We start from the raw sequence: 18263 nt of genomic DNA on the forward strand, positions 1-18263 counted from the left end.
TTTTTTTTTTTATCCACCACTCTGTTATTTACAATCTTCGCTAAAATCTTCGAATTACAAATAAACCCATACTACTTGTCGTCTATTGCCACGAGGAAATTCGTACGATCGAAACTCGCCATAATATTGGCTATACAAATTGCTGTACAAATTGATCTGTTCTGAAAATTATACAAGATTATTGGATTCATTTTGAAAACGCGACCTCAGCACAACACGACGCAACTTTATCAAACTTCTTAAAAAATTTTATATAACAGATGTCTTTTTGTTTCTTTCTTTCTTTCTTTCTTTCTTTTAACTTTAATTTTAAAGTATAATTTTTTCAATTATATAAAAAAAAAAAAAAAAAAAAAAATCAATTGAAAAGTAGACGCCATATTGAACGAGTGCGCTCGTCAAAATGATGAAAGGGCAAGTGGAAATGAACGAAACCGATTGATATATACTTATGTTTATTTTTCTTTTACGAACGTATCGGTTTTCTTCAGACGATGTACATAATAAGTTATGAGTAAAAGAGTGTTGGTTTTATCCAAGACCGTTCACTTTATTCGCCTGTTCAAAGTGGACTATTAATAATTAATTCCCCCCTAAACCCCACGTTACCTGAGCGTGAATGTGTGTGTATATGTATGTGCGTGTGTGTGTATGTATGTGTGTGTGTGTATGTGTGCATATATCGAATGCAAATAAACGGGCACAAAAGATCAGAGAAAAAGAACGAAGAGAGGAAAAAATTAAACAAATACGTACAAGGGACGAAAATTATGACTCAGTCCAGCCATGGATAATACCAATTCTCAACGATTTTACTCAAATATATAATATACTTTCTATTAACCTTTTGTTCGTTAATTCGATATTCTTTTTTGTAGATTTTTTTTTTTTTCTTCTTTCCTTTTCGTCTTTCGTTTAGATTACCAAATACAAAAACATAGGTGATACAATATATATATTTATATATATATGTATTTATATATATATATATAATATGTATAATGTTATAATACAAATGTGCCTCGTACTGTGCTGAGTACGATATAGATCGATCAGAATCGACGAGTGTCTATAATTCATTTTTATTTTTCCTTTTTTTTTTTTTTTTTTTTGTCCACCTAATTTATCTTTATTTCCTGTCCACAACTTCCGCTTCCTCTCTATCTTTCTCGCGAAACTTTACAATTCACAATCATCCTATCTTCCATTCACATCCTCGCGGGCATATCGATACGAGTTAAACGCCACATCATAGCAATATTAAATATGTTCATCGATTTCCTTCCCTTCGAGCTATGTATATATACACATATATCAATTTATATATGTATATATGCACAAAGAAATATAACCGTTTAGAATTCTTCTCTCTTTAATAATGCATATCATTTCTCTAGAAGTTTATTACAACGAACAATAAAATGTTTAATGAAACGTTCCACCTTCCTCCGACTCGTTCAATCGTATGATCATTCACCTCCATCTTGTTCCATTTTGCTCGTATGCATACACGCACACACCCACACACTCACGCGCGCGCACACACACACTTGTTGTTATTCATCCTTTCGTTCTCGTATTATCCTCCATCGAAACAAGGACTGCCAGACGATTCGACGTTTTCTTCCACATTGTTCGCCATTTTCTTCTTCATAACTCATCTTTCCCCTCCCCCCCCCTTTTTTTTATAATAAATATGTACACACCTTGAACATTTGTACAAGTTTAAAGATCTTCTCATTCAGCCTTTTACTATTTAGTTTATTCGTACCTCCACCTTCTCCTTCTAACAATATTTATCATTGATAACCTCAAACGCGATATCTTATCCTCCCTCTTCTTTTATCCTATTACTTTCTTTTCTTTCTCTTGCGTAACTATAGGCGCAACAGGTGTGTATTCGATCCTTTTCTTTTCCTTTTCTTCGCGTCGAACGATCAAACAGTCAGGATCGATCGATAATTCCATTTGCAACGAACGACTCTTGTCCTAGCGATCGAAAAATGTGCGTGTCCCTTTTCTCTCTCGAAGTGTCCGGGAAACAGCGTCGTTTACGCGATTTCACAGACTTCGACACTCGTCACGGATAGTCTACTACGAGTTTCTCTAATTTCTAGCATTGCACACGGTTCGGGGACGGTAATGAATCGGACTCGGGATCCTCTAGATCGAGATCAATCCTCGTCAGATGAAGAATCGCGTCGTTCAAAGAAGGCTCCAAGACAAAAGGGAACGCGATCGATAAAAGCGATTCGTATAATTTTCTAGAATCAATATGATATCGGTGTCAGAAATTTTTTTTTTTTCTTTTTTTTTTTTTTTTTTTTTTTTTTTTATTTTTTTTTACGAAATTTTTAATCGAATCGATTTTTGGGAGGTTTCTAAGGATTCGCGACGATTTTCGAGAACGTTTTACTAATCTAGAAGCAAAAAATGTACACGGATTAAATCAACCTTTTTCTTTCTATATGATTCTAAATTGATAATCAAATGAAATCATGTTATTTTTGTAAACTAAATATAAATTGTATTGAATATTAAATGGAAAGAAAATATAATTTATCATCGAAACTAGAATCCACGTACATTTCTTGCGAATATAGATGAGACTCTTAATAACTAATCGAATGAATTCCATACTTCTTTTGCTGCCAGATTTATTGATGAGATATAGATGAATGTACATCTGGACCCCAATAGAGTGCTACTTTAAATCGAGATTAAAACGAAAGAAGCGTTTATCATCCTAGATCATTTTGTTTGCGTTCGTTCGTCGACGTTTCACGGTCTAACCTCAATAGATCCGTTGAACAGCCAGCGATTTTTTTTTTTTCTTTTGTAATCATTTTTATTTTCTTCCCATAAGAAATAAACGACCAACTGTAAATGCAATAATGATTGACGATGATCGTAAAATGGTAACGTTCTCGCAGGACGAAAAAGATGATTCACGTTTAAAGTAAAAACCTTATATCTTTCTCTTTCCATCCATGTTTGTCGCAGTCTTTCGATCACCAGCCAAGGCTTTCGGTTCACGCAGTCATTCTTCGATCAATTCACTCGTTTCCTCCGTGTTTTAACTAATCTTGACGGGACACAAACGTATCAAGCTAGCGTTCTAAAGAATATGGACGATGATATCGCATGGTTTCGCTTTCACTGAAACATCATATGTAATGTGGTCTATTTACCGTTAAAATGGCTCATTTCCATTTTAACCAAGTTATAAACTTGGAACATATATATGTGTATGTATGTATGTATGATAAATGTTACATTCGACTATCCAGGACAACGAGTAACCTCAAATTACTTGTTCCGATAGAATGTTTATCGATGATGACCGATGGATTTTTCTATAAACGTATAAAAAAGACGAATTATATCGCGACGAAAAGAGCGATGCACGCATTCCCGCTTCAATATTAAAGATCACAGCTGTATCTCGATCGATTTTTGAATCGGGGACACGATGAAAATGTTTATACGCGAATTTCACACTAACATTATGATGCTCGGTCCTAGACAGTCAAAATGACATATAGCGCCATCACAAAGGAAACGAGTAATTAAAGAACTGCGTGATCCGTCGAAGATCTCGCGTTACTCTCTCAACCACGGATTTTTTTTCACAGGTTTTTCCTTCTCGTCTGCCTCTCTTCCTTGATCTCATCCTATCCTCACCCATAATTTCGTTCATTCTCCATCGAAAATTAGTAGATCGCATTTTTCTTTTCTTTCTGTATTCTTTCTAATTATCCTTTTTCCTCGTATTTTTCCTCTTTCTTTTCGTTCTGCACTTTTTTATTTTGTTTTTATTTCATTTATTCCTAAGCTTGTATAAAAACGATAGTTCTTTTTTTTTTTTTTTTTTTAATTACACCAAAAGACGAGTTGTGTGCATAAAGCAAACTATATTGGGACAACATGAATTCTGAATAAATACTTAATATTACAACAAAATTTTAAGTATTCTTTCGTAATGTCATCGCTATATAGTTTGTAAGAAAATAAGATACTTTACTTGAAATTTGTATGTACAGATATTACAAACAACGTTTTTTTGTTTTCTTCTCTCTCTCTCTTTCCTCTCTCCCTCTCTCTCATAATGCATAGGCAATGTGTTTCTGTTTTCTTTCATTTTGTTTCTTTTTTTCTTGTTTTAATCTCTTTTAACTACACTTGTCTATTATACATTATTGTGGAGCAAGTCTAAACGGATCCACTCTTCTATGCGTTTCCATTCTCTCTCTCTCTCTCTCTCTCTCTCTCTCTCTCTCTCTCTCTCTCTCTCTCTCTCGGAACTTTTCTTTTTCTTACTATTGGCTTCTTTTCTCGTTGTTTTCCCGAGGTTTTGAGAATGACTTTTTATCTACTTTTTTTTCCAAAATGAAAATATATAATACCAATTTTTTTTTTAAATTCATTCTTTTCTCAATAATGAATTCGAATTGATCTCTTTTTTTTTTTTTTTTTTTGCTTCCGTAAAAAGAAAACTAAAATTTTGTATCAATCTTACTATTATTATTCAATATTATTTACATTGACAATTCGTTCGTTTGAATAAAACGTGATGTATTCCAAGAAAACTTTACAACTCGGGATCTCTGTCTGAAACTGATTCTTTCCTAATTTGAAACTTGGTTCGATTTATTCTTCATCGATCTAGTTCAATTCTATCGAACTTTATTTTTAAAAAAAATTATATATAATATATATATTATATATATTTATATTTATAATATGTATTTTATATATATTTTTTTTTAAAAATATAGATATGTATAAATATTATAAATATATATATATATATTGTATTAATTTTCGTATATTATCGAATAAATATCTTTCGAAAACAAAAGAAAAAAATTCATTCTCATTGATTCAAATTTTTTTAGAATCGGGGAAAAAAGGGATAAGAAAAAGACAAAAAATGGAATTAAAGAAATTTTCCGCAAAGAATTTTCCATTGATACACGAAGAAGAAAAAAAGAAATGGAACGATAGAAGCGACGATCGTGCAGCTCTTGTCTGAACCAAGTTCCTTACTCTAGTCTCGAAGATCGACATATCTCGAACAGTATAACATGGACTGAGAAATTTTAGACGTGCATCCACCACGTGTTCTAGTTAACAAGATAACATTAAGGGATCGCCTGGAGACGATCGATATTTAAAATCTCTCATTCGTCTAAATTCTTTCTTTCTTTCTCACACTCTCTCCCTCTCTCTCGTTCCTTCCCAATCAAATTATCGCAAACAAAATCGCACGCATTCCCACAGAGCACCACCATCCTCTGTACATCAGTATCGCTTTTATTCATATAACTTTTCCCCCTTCTTTTTTTTTTTTTCTGTTTAGTTTCGCTAAAAATTTTAGTCCATTTCCATGATCGATAAAGTCCGTCGCGATTTCAGAGCGTCCGGCACTGGTATTCTCTATAACATCAGTGTCATATATTCTATACCATATTTCTTTCTCTTCCTTCTGTTCCAATTTCGTTGCGCAAAAAAAGAAAAACAGAAGAGAAAACGGAACGCCTACACTTACGAGCGACACAAAACGCACCAAGAAAACGTCGCACGCATACCAGCACGCACATCAACCACGCGAAACACGCGTCAATTATCGTATTATTATTATAATTCTTGTAATTAGTATGTAATATGTACACAACGGACGCAGAGATACACCACTGCACTCACACTAAAAAGTCAGGATCACTGTAGTCCTCGCCGCTCTCGCTACTATCGGAAATTCTTCTCCTCTTCTTCTTCTTATGTTTTTTCACTTTTTCCGTTTTGTGCGCCCGGTGTTTACGATGTTCCTTCACTCCCTCTGGATGATGCGCGTGTATCGTCAGCTTGGGCACACGTGGTGATGCAATTTGCGATGCTGGCGCCGCGTTCACAGCAACTGGCGGTGATCTGTGGACAGGCATGGTGACCGGAATGGAACCACCAGTAGGCATCGAGTTTATCGAATTGTTCGGATGCTCGATCGACGAGTTCAAATTGGCTTGATATTGATTTACCATCTGGGGATTGGTCGTCACACTGATTTCCATTTTATTGTCCGATTCAGACATTTTGTTAGAAACATCTATTAATTGTTTGCTACCTCCGCCACTCGTGTCACCCTCGTTTCCATCTTCCTCCGGTTCTTCCAGATCAAATTTTAACATCAATTGCTTGAAATCCAAATATTCCTTCACTAATTTTTTCCTGCCCTCGGCATCAAGTTCGACATTACTTACGCCTTCCCTTAATCTTTGCAGGGTAGCCTTTGGTTTGAACAGCAAGTTACTCTTACGGTTCACAGCTTTCTCGTACACTTTCGCTGCTTCTGTCGGCGAGTATTGGCCAATTTTTTGGTCAGAAAAGCCGTACAGATCTTTCAAGTGTTGCCTTAAAGTGAGCAGCAACAAAAAACCTTGGCTGGCGGTGATATAATCCCTCAGCAACGTGGTATCTCCTGGTAACCTTGCCAGTAACGATTCCTCATCCTCTTCATCATCCTCTTCATCTTCCAATACTGACAATAATTGCTCTGGTCGTGGTTGTCCATCCGGTCCCAGAGATGTATGAATCTGTTGATGATGTTGCTGATGGTACTGTTGCTGTTGTTGTTGTTGATGAAGATGATGATGATGTTGTTGTTGCTGCTGATGCTGCAGATGCTGCTGCTGTTGTTGTTGTTGCTGCTGCTGCTGATGCTGATGCTGATGCTGCTGTGGTTGACTATTCCCTTCTTTTGGTAGTAATGCCTCCTTAAATGACTGCACAAGATTTGTACCGGACATGGAAATAATAATATCAATATGATGAATGATAAACAATGGCTCGTCTTGCACTTGATATGTAAAATAAGCGAGATTGTCGGCCAAGTAGAGCATCTGTGATAAACTAGTTTTCGCAGATTCGTCAAACTGTTTTAAGAAAGACAATACTATGGCTCTTCTTTGTTGTTTCGTGTTCCTCAAGATAGTATAAAGGAAACCATTTAACGCACCAGGAAATTCACCATCTTTGACCCTCATTCCTCTCACTGTGATATCAGTTTGTAGAATCTTCTGCAACCGATAGCTAAGCTTGATACCTAATTGGGATTTCATATGAATAAAGCCAGGATATTTCTTCTCGATATCTTGAAGTTGCTTATCCGCGCTATGACTGACTACTTTTTCGCAGTCTGTGCTCATACAGATCAGATAGGGAACTATTTGAACCGGATGGACCAAACCTTGAGCTAGAATCAATTGGATCACTTTCAATGCTGCGTGACGTACACTGATGTTTGCATGCAAAAAAGATTCTAAAATCTCTTTCACATATAACTGAATCACAGTACTGGCCATTCCTGATGAAACATCTCCCATTTCCTTTAAGTTTTCTTGTTTGGACATCTTCGCCCATTCCATGTCCTGTTTGATCATTCTCTTATCTTCTTCCAACAAGTATACCTCGATATTGTTCAATACTTGAATCCTCATATGAACTAAGGCATTCTCTGATGTAAGCAAATGATGATACAATTCTTTTAACTCAGGAAGTAACATGAATTCATAATGACGAATACATAAAGATCCAATTGCAGATAAAGTAAAGTGTCGAATATCGTCGTTATCCAGATGTACGAAATAGTTCAACGTTTCAAATACCTGATCCTTTATATTCTCTGCTAGTCCCTCGATCACTTCTGGATCAGTAAAATTAAAGTGTCGCAGCAGCAAGCCAACAGTGAACAATGCTCTCCTGACAAATGGTCGATATTTTAAAAGCATAGGATTTGTAGGATCTTTCTCGTAAAAGGATTTGTACTCAGTCAGATGTCCATAATATTTTTTAAAACAGTCTCGTATTAATTTAAAATTCCTGGTTACGTTGTTCACTATAGAGCCTAAACAGGACAAACAGCTAGCCACAACCGATCTATCGTGTTGCAGGATCAATTTTACCGAATCTTCTTCCAACTGTGCTAAAAAAGTCTCACTAGGATGTTCCATCAATGGTACGACCAATTCCAATGTGTGTGCTACGCTACTGATGATCTGATAATCACCCTGAGTTTGACATTTCAAGCTTAGATAAGGCTGTAACGTAATCGCGTGATTGACTAGCAATTGTGGCCGTATTTTCGCAAACAGATATAAGGTTGTCAAGCAAGCGACTAATCTTTGAGAGGATCCCTTTTTCTCCGTCTTCTCAGATTCTTCCAAATTCGTCTCTTCCAATCGAAGAACGTTCTCGATCAAGCAATCAACAATCTGTTTACACGCCGTTAATAATGCCTTTGGGGGCTCGGTTTGCATCTTTGTACTATCGTCTTTGTCCTCTTTGGGCTTGAACAAGCTAACCAGCAGCTGTTCGAACCATTCCAAACCCATATCTTTACTAGCTGCCACAACATCCGTGATGTTCATCACTTTTCTCAGTAACGATTCGGAATCCAATGTGGGGCGTTCCCTGACAGGTGTGAACCACATATTCTGAAATACTTCCATTACCAATTTTCTAATACCTTCCTCGTCATTCACCCGCCTGATCATCTTTACGCAGATTTCAGGAATTTTAGGAAAGTCAGGACACTCCATACAGATATCCTTTAGAATTTTGATCACGCGCTTACGTACGCTAACGCCAGTATCTAGAATTCTAGCCGACAGCATATCATAGTATTTATCTATTAATTCGGGCCTACTTAGTACAAATTTCCCTACTAGATCAACAGCCGCCTCGCGAACCGACGTCGCATGATCTAAAAACGAATGTTTCACGCCCAATTGCATATCTACCCGCGCCAACACACTCGGATCCGCTTCAACGATCATCGTTAGGCATTTCATAGCCTTCGTCCTGATCGCGATAGACGACTCTGTAAGCACGTGCAGGATCTGTTTCAGGTACCGATCGAAACTCTGCGAAAACGGCCTTTTCGAGGCGAGATATTGCGATATTAGTTCCGCCGAATTATAATCAATATAAGTCTGAAGTATATCCGGTTTCGTGCCAGTGCTGTACGGCCTTATTCTACTTATAATGTACTTCTTTTTCTCCTCTATGATTCTGTATGCTTCCGAGTTCTTCTGTTCGTTATTGTCGTTTTCATCTGCATCCTGTTCGTCCAGCTCTGATTCCGAATCCTGATCGCTAGCGTGATGTTTGTTTTTCTTTTTTATCTTTTTCTTGTGCATCTTCTTACTTGGACTGTTCTTCGTCTGACCGACCCTGGATTTTTCTACGGCACAATCTCTGTACCATTGTGCCAAATAAAAATGGCGAGCATAGCCTAAAGCGGAGTCCTTGGTTCCATTCACGGCCAAATAATCGAGGAGCACCTTCTGTAAAAAAACCGTCCGCTCCTCGTCTTCGTTTAAACCTATTATTTCTTTATCCTTTACCTGATCATAATCAGAATCTTTCTGCTGCTCGATTTTGATGTCCTTGATAATTTGATCGATGGTAGACAATTTGCATTGAGAACTAACTGCATCTTTCCTTAATCTGGCTGCTACAACACCTAGGTAGTCGATAGAGGCCACTCTGAGCGCCATATCAGAACTTTTGTTAGAAAAATGACCTACTAACAAATTTCCAAGTAAACTGAGGAGCAACTCAGCCGCTGGCCATTCTGGTTTATTAACTGTGGCCAATAAATCTTGCACGAAATTCTCGAACAGTGGCCTGTAATCAATTTCTTCACCTTTGCTGCCGCACTTGTTCAGGAACACTGTTAAAAAATTTCCCGCTATTCTCGTAGCAGTCTCGTATTTATTTATGATTAAGACATCAGCATCAACATAACTGGTCTTTTTCTCTTCTTTCTTCTCCTCTTCATCTTGTGATTTCTTCTGTTGAGGGATTATATTGTCCGATAATACAACAACGCATTGAATTAGCTGCAAAACCAAGGCTGTTAACATTTGTATATGATCTTCAGAATTTAACCTGTAAGTCCTAAGGCTTCTTTTGCTACTAGGAAGTCGAGCTATAGATGCCAAAATATCATCTAACAATAATCTCCTATGCTTCTCGTATTTAGTGAATATTACTGTGACCAGTTTTAAAGCGCTCAATTGAAGATCGCTAACAGATTCAACAAAAAATGGTGCGACACCTAACGTGGAGGCATGTAAAACACTAGTGTCTGTTAGAACTTGAATATTCAATAATTCAGCAAGAAGACCAACTAATTCGTGCATTTTATTATAAACCTGAAGGATACTTTTCTCTCGGACTTCTTTCATATGACCCCTTTTCTTACGACCACTAGAATTATAATTGTCAGTCTTGTTTTTTGTGTCTATTTTGTATACTGGATCAAACGAAGGATAAATAGTATTTTGTAACTGAAACTTCATGAAAAGGACTATTCTGTCGATCACATCTTCCAAGTAGACCATTTTTGGCATATTACTGGACGTCATAATGTGTAATGCAATTAAAGAGGCATCTACTGCACGCTGTACTCTTTCCATAGCTAATTGCGTCCATAATCGACTCTCATCGACGTCATCATCCGGATCCGCCAGCGGAGATACTTTAGCTCCGTCCCGAATATTCTTCTCTAAAATGTTTAATAATCTAACCAATCTATCTGCTGGAATCGATTCCATTGCTCCTAATGCCTTCAGCTTGGCTGCTTCTGTACATAAATCATGTAATTGATATTTAGGAATTAACAATTCTGGAGGCACATCACCATCATCTTCTAATTCAGCATTGGTTGCTACATCTTCTGTATTTTCGAATATCGTTTCTATAGTTGTGTTAAAACGTTGATACGTATTGGTTTCCATTAATTCTTCCACACTGAGTTTAGCTAAAACAGGAACGAGTTTCTTTTCAATTTTTCTGATTTTTGGTTTCGAGGGTGTAAGAGGTTCCTTTTTATCATCTTCCTCGTCGTCGTCCAATACCCTTCTTCGTCTGCGACTTTTATCTTCACTTTTTTTCCTCTCAGCTTTTTCTTTTTCTCTTTGGACTTGGCGTTCTTTTGCACGCGCTTTGAAATATTTGTTATTTTTACCTATTTCTTCCTCGCTTTCTGACTCGGACTTTACATCCTCGCGATTAGAAATCCCCATTTTTGCAGCTCGACTTGGCGATTTTTCAGCAAATGCGGCTATACTCTTCTGCATTAAAGCTTGATCTGCTAAAGATAATCTATCTAACATGACAATCGGTTCTTTTAATTTCTCTGGCAAAGGAGCAGGCATTTTCATTCCTTTTTCTGAATTGTTGTTTTGCTGGTGTTGTATCATCGTTGTTGGCGTAGTATTCAACGGATTGATCATAGGACTGGTATCCATACTTGGATAAGATGTGGTTTGCGTTGCAGATAAAAGATGTTGCGTCGCATTATCTATACTTTGTTTCGCTTCGATATTTTCAATCGGTATATCGATGTCAGGAAGACCTGTTACTGGATCAAGTAAAAATTGTTGATTTTCTTGTACTGTACTTTCCATCTCCATTGGTTGATGATTTCCTAATGGATGATGCACTTGTTGATTCATCATAGGATCATACATGTTTTGCTGAATATTAACAGGTTGATGTTGTTGTAAAGGTATATTAGCACGCATAGGAGATGCCATATGCATATTATGTTGAGGTGTCATACCAGCCATATTATGGTGTTGAGGTGTTACGTTACCAAGAGTTGTTAGCGGCGTACCAGGTGAACTCATATGTGCCGGAGAATACATATTTGGTTGTGGGGTCATATTGGGTAGAGGATTTATACCAGTAGGCGGTGGTAGTACTGTTCTAGCAGCAGCAGGATGAGCTGGACTACCTTGAGGCGTTTGTCTTGACCCTGAAGAACTTGAATAGGATGGTGAAAATCGTCCATAATTAGCGGATGATTGATTGGTGTGCATCATAGGTGTGCCTTGGGTCCAATTTCTTGGTGAATTATATTGAGGCCCCTTAAACACATGCGGATTTATTTGCAAAATTGCCTTAAGTAATTCAGGAGTATTTTGCTCTGTTTCCATAGGCTGTTCTGTATTTGCATAATTATCTTTTAGTTCAATATGATCAGATGAGGTTTGAGATAAAGATAGTATTAATTGGGGCACTAAGTTTTCATTTCGAACACTTAGTAATATTTGTGCTTCCTCTGCCACTCTTGGATGAAATAAAAGGGACTTGTTAGTTAAAGTCTGAGGCAGCGGTGTTGGCAGGGGCATTTCAGGTAACAAGTCAGTAAGACTCGCAATACCAGCGAGAGTTGTGATTGGCACACTCGGTATAACCCCGTTCATCTTGAATTTGACTTGTTCTGGCATTACAGCCTGGACAAAAAATATTATTAAAATTAGGTCCAGTATCCTTACATGTACTCTGAGGTTCATAGAATTATCCAACGTAACAAACACTGCACTGACATATTATAAAAAGTCTTATTCACAGTATATGATAAATATAAATCAACAGAACATATCTAAATGCACTGTTACCACGAATGCTTAAAGAAATCATTGTTAAAATCTCTACACTCGTATTTTCAAGGCATTCCGACATAGGATATATTTCACTGATGAACAGAATTGTATCTAACGCTTGTTAAAGAACACTACCACTAAGGCATATATTGGGAACTTAACAATGTCTCTTTTAAGTTCCCATGATGCACTAGAAATTATCAACCAAATTTTGATGAAGCACGTGGATCCTCCAATAAACGGTCCATTTTTAGAATTAATTTTTTGATCTGAAACAAATATAATAACAAATATGACATTCAAACTATTAATTTTTCATATCTTATGTGCATAAAATTTAAAATTCTATTGAGAGATATTGAGAGATTATTTTAATATTTATTTATAAATAATAAATAAAAAATTATTAATATTTTAATTTTTTAAATATATATTATTAAAATATATATTATTATTAAAAAGTTCATTATTTAAAATAAAATTAGTACACATTTATGTAATGTCAAGTTAGTGACATAATTTTATGATAGATGATTAATTTAAGATAAATATATTTTATAAACTTTATATTTTATAAAACTGATAAAAAAATCAGTTTAAATAAGGAATATAATATTGTTATTGCATTATATACTTAAATATGACAAATATCAACAAAAAACTAATAATCTCTTTATAAAGGTTAGAGTAACTCCAAATAATTTTTTAAATAAAAATTTTAAAAAATTTAAAAAGATATTGTTCCAAATTTTATAAAATTACAATATATTGCTATTATATATACTGCATAATATAATTTCATTCATAGCAATTATAAAAATTATAATATACTGTAGTTATATATATATATATATCTATATGTATATGTATATCTATATATATATATATATATATATGTGTGTACATGTATACATATACATAGATATACAATAAAAATAATATAATAAAAATATTATTAAATCATTTGCAATTATTAGCAATTATTTAAAAAAATTATTTTAATATTTTTCACAAATATCCTCAATAATATCACTAACACATTAAGTGGAGTACATTAAAAAATATCTTCATAAGATTCCAATAAAAACCGTTCCACGAATGTCACAACGAATATAAAACTAAAATGTCATTTTTTTTCTATACAAACCATATTTCTTTCAATGATTTTGATTATTTGTGTCACTCAAAGAAGTTTACAGAAAATATTTATTTAACATTCAATGATTAAATCACTAGCATCACACAATATTGTTATTATTACCTCCAGTTGTCGAGTATATACCATCCAACATTATACATATGATAACATGGCTTTAAGGAGGATGCTACAGGCTGGAAACCTCCCAAATGAACACAATTCCGCTAAATAAGAGAATTATTAAAGTCAATGATGATAACTGCGATGATTGTATGTCATTTAATAAACGAAAACAAAGTTCGGTTAAGGTTTTGTGTCAATTGCCTTACCTAGTTATGTACAACGATTATTTATACTGCAGAATGCAAGCAGTGAATGGAATTTTGGCGGGAGGTGTATCGATATCCAAGATCCCCGTGTCGTTCGACGCGTATAAACCGTCGATATTTACACGTCTACCAAAATAGCGACCCCGTTCGTGCGAGTTTGTTCGAAAAAGTTTTCGTCGTGAAAGATATTCACTCAATTGTCATCCGTGTTCTGGCCTATTTGGTTGGATGCGTTTTCTCGTCGATCACCGAGGAATGCACTTTGATTTGCGGCACAGCACGATTTTCACTTACATTTTTCACGGTACCGTGTAAACATCGCCATGTCAAAGGTGGTGCATCGCGGGGAAAACAGTATTTATAGTATGAATACGAGGAAAACAGACACAAAGGCGTCCATTTTGCTCAGCAGCGAGTTAGCGGAAGTTGCGTAGTAGATACAGGCTAGATACAGGTATACCGGCGCTACGGCGTCTTATTTCGAATTACACTAAACCGTTCGCATGAGAGCGATGCAATTGATGGTAGATATTATTAAATATTTATATATAATAATATTTCTAAATATCAATATTTATTATAATAAACTTTTTATCATAATGCTTAATAAAAATCGTTATTTAATAATAATATTTTAACATGTACAATTTTCATAATTATTAATTAACAAATATATTTCATATACAAAATAATTTATTTATTTTTATTAAATTTTATATTATAATTATTATTTATAAAATATTTAAATAAATTTAAAAAAAATTATTCTATGAATCTAATATACGTATAACTATATTCAATTATAATCTTCTGATTACATTTTGTTTCGTTTTATTAAATTGTCGCGTAAAAAACAGTTGGTAATATCCGTCATAGATTTTAAAACCGACTTTCGATACTATGTTTCAACAACATATTCGATGATGCAATAAAAATGCTCGTAGGTGGCGCCACTAAGACCACTTTAATTGTACAACATTTCGGTAATTAACGTTTAAAAAGATATTTTCCAATTAATTACCGTTTCAATTTACTCACTTAGTGTCGATAAGTATTAATAGACTCAATTATTGTTCTCAAACGACATTTCTTAACCGAATGTTTACTGTATCCACGATCGCCCATTCCATACCAGGTATGTATCGAAGTTGTTTGACATTGAAAGTATTTTCTCATTTTAATCAATTTAATGTATATGTGCTATTTTACTAAAAATTTTTAAAAAATTTATTTTCTTTTGTGAACAAAAACAAGTTTTCAAGTTTGAAAGATTTTAGAAAATTTTAAACAAATGATTTTCGAACAAATTTTAGAACATTGTATCTTTCCTTAAGTAGGACGCTTTTCTATCATAAAATGTAAATTATTTTCTATGTGACTTATCGTATTTAACATATAAATTCATTGCTTTAATGTAGCATGAACTCCTATTTCCTTGATTCTATGTTTAAGTAATGATTTTGATTTAGTAGAGTATGTATAAAGTTACATGTACAGTTTTAGTGTAAAAAATAAATATAATTAAAAAGAAATGAAAGTTTTTACAATTCTTTTAATTCATGTTGAATATAATATTGAAATTTATAGATATTATATGAATATGATAACTATAATTCATTTTAATGATAGAGTGTGTCAAAACAGAAAATAACAAACATGTTTAATAATATTTATAATGAATATGTAAATATGTTTTCAATATATTCATATAGCAATGGAATTATCATATTTATTATATTCAATTTATTATGTTTGATAATAACGAGTATTAGAAGTTTTTATAAATATTAAATTCTATAACCTGATCTTTACTATTTATAATTTTTTCAGGGAGTGACCCGAGCAAGATGACGCAGAAGCGTGGTGCAAGCATGTCACATGTTGGGTAAGTTTTAAAATTATTGTTTTTTTATTTATTATCATTACAACAATTAAATGTTATTAAACTATTAAATTATTTAAATTATTTTATATATTTTTTTTAAATTAATCAAATTTTCTAAATTTTAATTCAAGATTTTCATTTTTAAATATAAATATAATCAAATTTGCCATTCAAACGTTCATGTTATCCTTTATACTTAATTCATTTAATAGCATTAAGTTTTTTTCTAAATTTAACTATATAAAAACTTTTAAAATAATTTTTCAAATATTTTTATATATTATTCAATTAATCAAATATTATTAATCAAATTTTTTTGCTCTTTTTTTACTCAAATAGTAAAGACAAATAAAAAAAAATAAATAAAAAATATTTTGCAGTGAAATTTTGTTATGGATACCATAATATATATGTATAACGACGTATATAATATTTTACTAATCGTATATTATAAACCAGACAAGTTTTAAGTTTTAAGTTCTCGATTAACACGATTCCAAGAAACGATATAGTGGTGACAATGAGCCAGATTACGATGTCTAACAATGGTAGGTGACTTCTGAGTTGTCGATGTCCGCTAATATTCCTTTACACCAGCGATTGCGACATCGCGTCAGAAACATTTTGTTATCGTAAGCGTGCATACTTTTACCTTGTAAATGTACGTTGTACGATTCTTGAATGTTATACGATATCTTGGTGGATGGCTCCTTGAAATAGAATTTGCACGTTAATCGCCTATAAACGATTAAGAGATAAGTTTGTTCTTGATCGAAGTATATAGAAAATATTTAAAGATAAAAGGGGTACGATGTAATATAATAGAATTTTATTAATAATAATAATAATAATAATATTTAGAATTATATTTATTATTATAGTATAACGTATTAATAATATTATAGTTATTTAAAACAAGTATTATTATAATAACAATCTTAAATTTCTTTTTTCTGGAATCCTTAGAAATTTTAATGGTCTTATAATTCTTCTTTTAAACATTTCTTTAATAGACATTTAGCATTTTTAATTCTTGTGATATTTATTATAAAATCTTTGAGTGAGAGTAATTTTATTATATTAAAAATCTTTTGCACGAAAGGAACTTAAAAAATCGTTACAAATGATAAATGTTTTAATAAAAAGAATTTCATATTGTGATTTATTTATATTTATATTAAGTATGTTATGTTTCTTGATAAAAGGAAGTATTATATAAAGAAAATAAAAATATAATACTGCTTAAATCATCATATAAAGAATAATACACATATTATATAAATGTCTATTACATAAAATATACATTATTTGAAACGATAACTACACCAACGATTCGATATAATAACTTACTTCCTTCGATGGCTCTCATTAGTTTGTCTCATTTTAATCTAATAAGTCGTTTCATCTGTCTAATAGGTAACACAATAGACAAAGTAAATTTTCGATTAACATGTTGTTATCGTTTCTTTCAGATTGGAGAAGGAAATTAAATTTCATTTAATTTTTTCATTTATTAATAAAAGCAATGCTTTTTTAATTAAATTTTATGATACTATTTTTTTTTTAAATAAATTCGATATCAATATTTATCAAAATTTAACATAAGATAGTATAATAATTTAATATAATAAATTGATATAAAAGAAACTTTTGTATCAAAGAGTTTCGAACAAAAGTTTATATGAAAATTTAATGAAAAATCTCAAATTAAAAGATTGTACACATCCCTGATTTGTTAAAAATTACTTTGTGCAATAAATTCTATAAAAAATTATTCAAAAATCCTCAATTTTCCGCGAAAACGAAGAATGTATAAAAATTTTACATATTTTAGAAAGAAAAAGAATTTAAAGAATCACAAACATCAAAGAAACTTCTGCTTAGAAGAAAAGTGCGTAGAAAAGAAAAAAAAAATCTTCATTTTATAAAATAAAAAATTCGATAAAACAAAAATTCTATTCCAAACCTCTGAGAAAAAAGAAAATTGTGTCCCTTTCAAAAGAAAGGAATTTAAAGAAAGAATCATAAGATCTACTTTCTCTCACAAAATAAAAAAATCAAATTGACAAGAATTATAGATCCTCTCGTAAAAAATAAGAAAGAGAGAGAGATAATCTAAAATCTCTTTATAGAAAAAATCGCAATTCCCTTAATACACTCTTCTCACAAAATCCACGAAATCCATTCGATCTTCGGCCACGAATCGGATTCCTCCTGTTGATCCTCCACCGTCACCGAGCAGTGTAATCCCGATCCTGTTCCTGTCCTCCTCACGAGCAGTGTAACGTGTTGAACGAGGACGAATGCATCCCGGTTAAAAGTCATGCTTTACACAGTGGCTGTGTTCCGTGGGCTCTCTGGTGGGAGAAGTGATAGTCCTTACCGGGGTATAGCACAGCGGCACATTATGCGGCTATGGTGGAATCAGTCACTGGCGAGTTGTGGGTGGTGACTAGTCG

The 18263-nt window shown here is 33.3% G+C and overlaps 2 protein-coding genes across 4 annotated transcripts in view; one reads left to right on the forward strand and one right to left on the reverse strand.

Moving 5' to 3' along the window:
• Window positions 1-4877: 4877 nt before the first annotated feature.
• On the reverse strand, window positions 4878-14317 carry LOC122717491 (nipped-B protein). 2 transcript variants are annotated; one of them, XM_043941605.1, is made up of 3 exons: window positions 13920-14317; window positions 13714-13814; window positions 4878-12721 (listed from the first exon to the last, which is right to left on the reverse strand). In XM_043941605.1, the coding sequence occupies exon 3, from the start codon at window positions 12360-12362 to the stop codon at window positions 5703-5705; it is 6660 nt and encodes a 2219-aa protein (XP_043797540.1). In that variant the 5' UTR covers window positions 12363-12721; window positions 13714-13814; window positions 13920-14317; the 3' UTR covers window positions 4878-5702. The 2 variants fall into 2 exon arrangements, with proteins under 2 accessions (XP_043797540.1, XP_043797541.1); XM_043941606.1 differs by lacking the exon at window positions 13714-13814.
• A 570-nt stretch (window positions 14318-14887) lies between these two features.
• LOC122717474 (aryl hydrocarbon receptor nuclear translocator homolog) overlaps window positions 14888-18263 on the forward strand; it is a 47405-nt gene continuing 44029 nt past the window's right edge. For both annotated transcript variants that reach the window (XM_043941569.1, XM_043941570.1), the window contains exons 1-2: window positions 14888-15054; window positions 15750-15804. In XM_043941569.1, the coding sequence (XP_043797504.1) occupies window positions 15018-15054; window positions 15750-15804 (92 nt within the window). In that variant the 5' untranslated portion in view covers window positions 14888-15017. The remainder of the gene's footprint in view (window positions 15055-15749; window positions 15805-18263) is intronic.

Source organism: Apis laboriosa, unplaced genomic scaffold, assembly GCF_014066325.1.
Source record: "Apis laboriosa isolate Shangri-la unplaced genomic scaffold, ASM1406632v1 scaffold5213_cov150, whole genome shotgun sequence".
NCBI lineage: Eukaryota > Metazoa > Arthropoda > Insecta > Hymenoptera > Apidae > Apis > Apis laboriosa.

What these genes read in the sequence shown, in the direction of transcription:
- LOC122717491 (XM_043941606.1), bottom strand. Translation starts at nt 12,362, where the DNA reads ATGAACCTCAGAGTACATGTAAGGATACTGGACCTAATTTTAATAATA.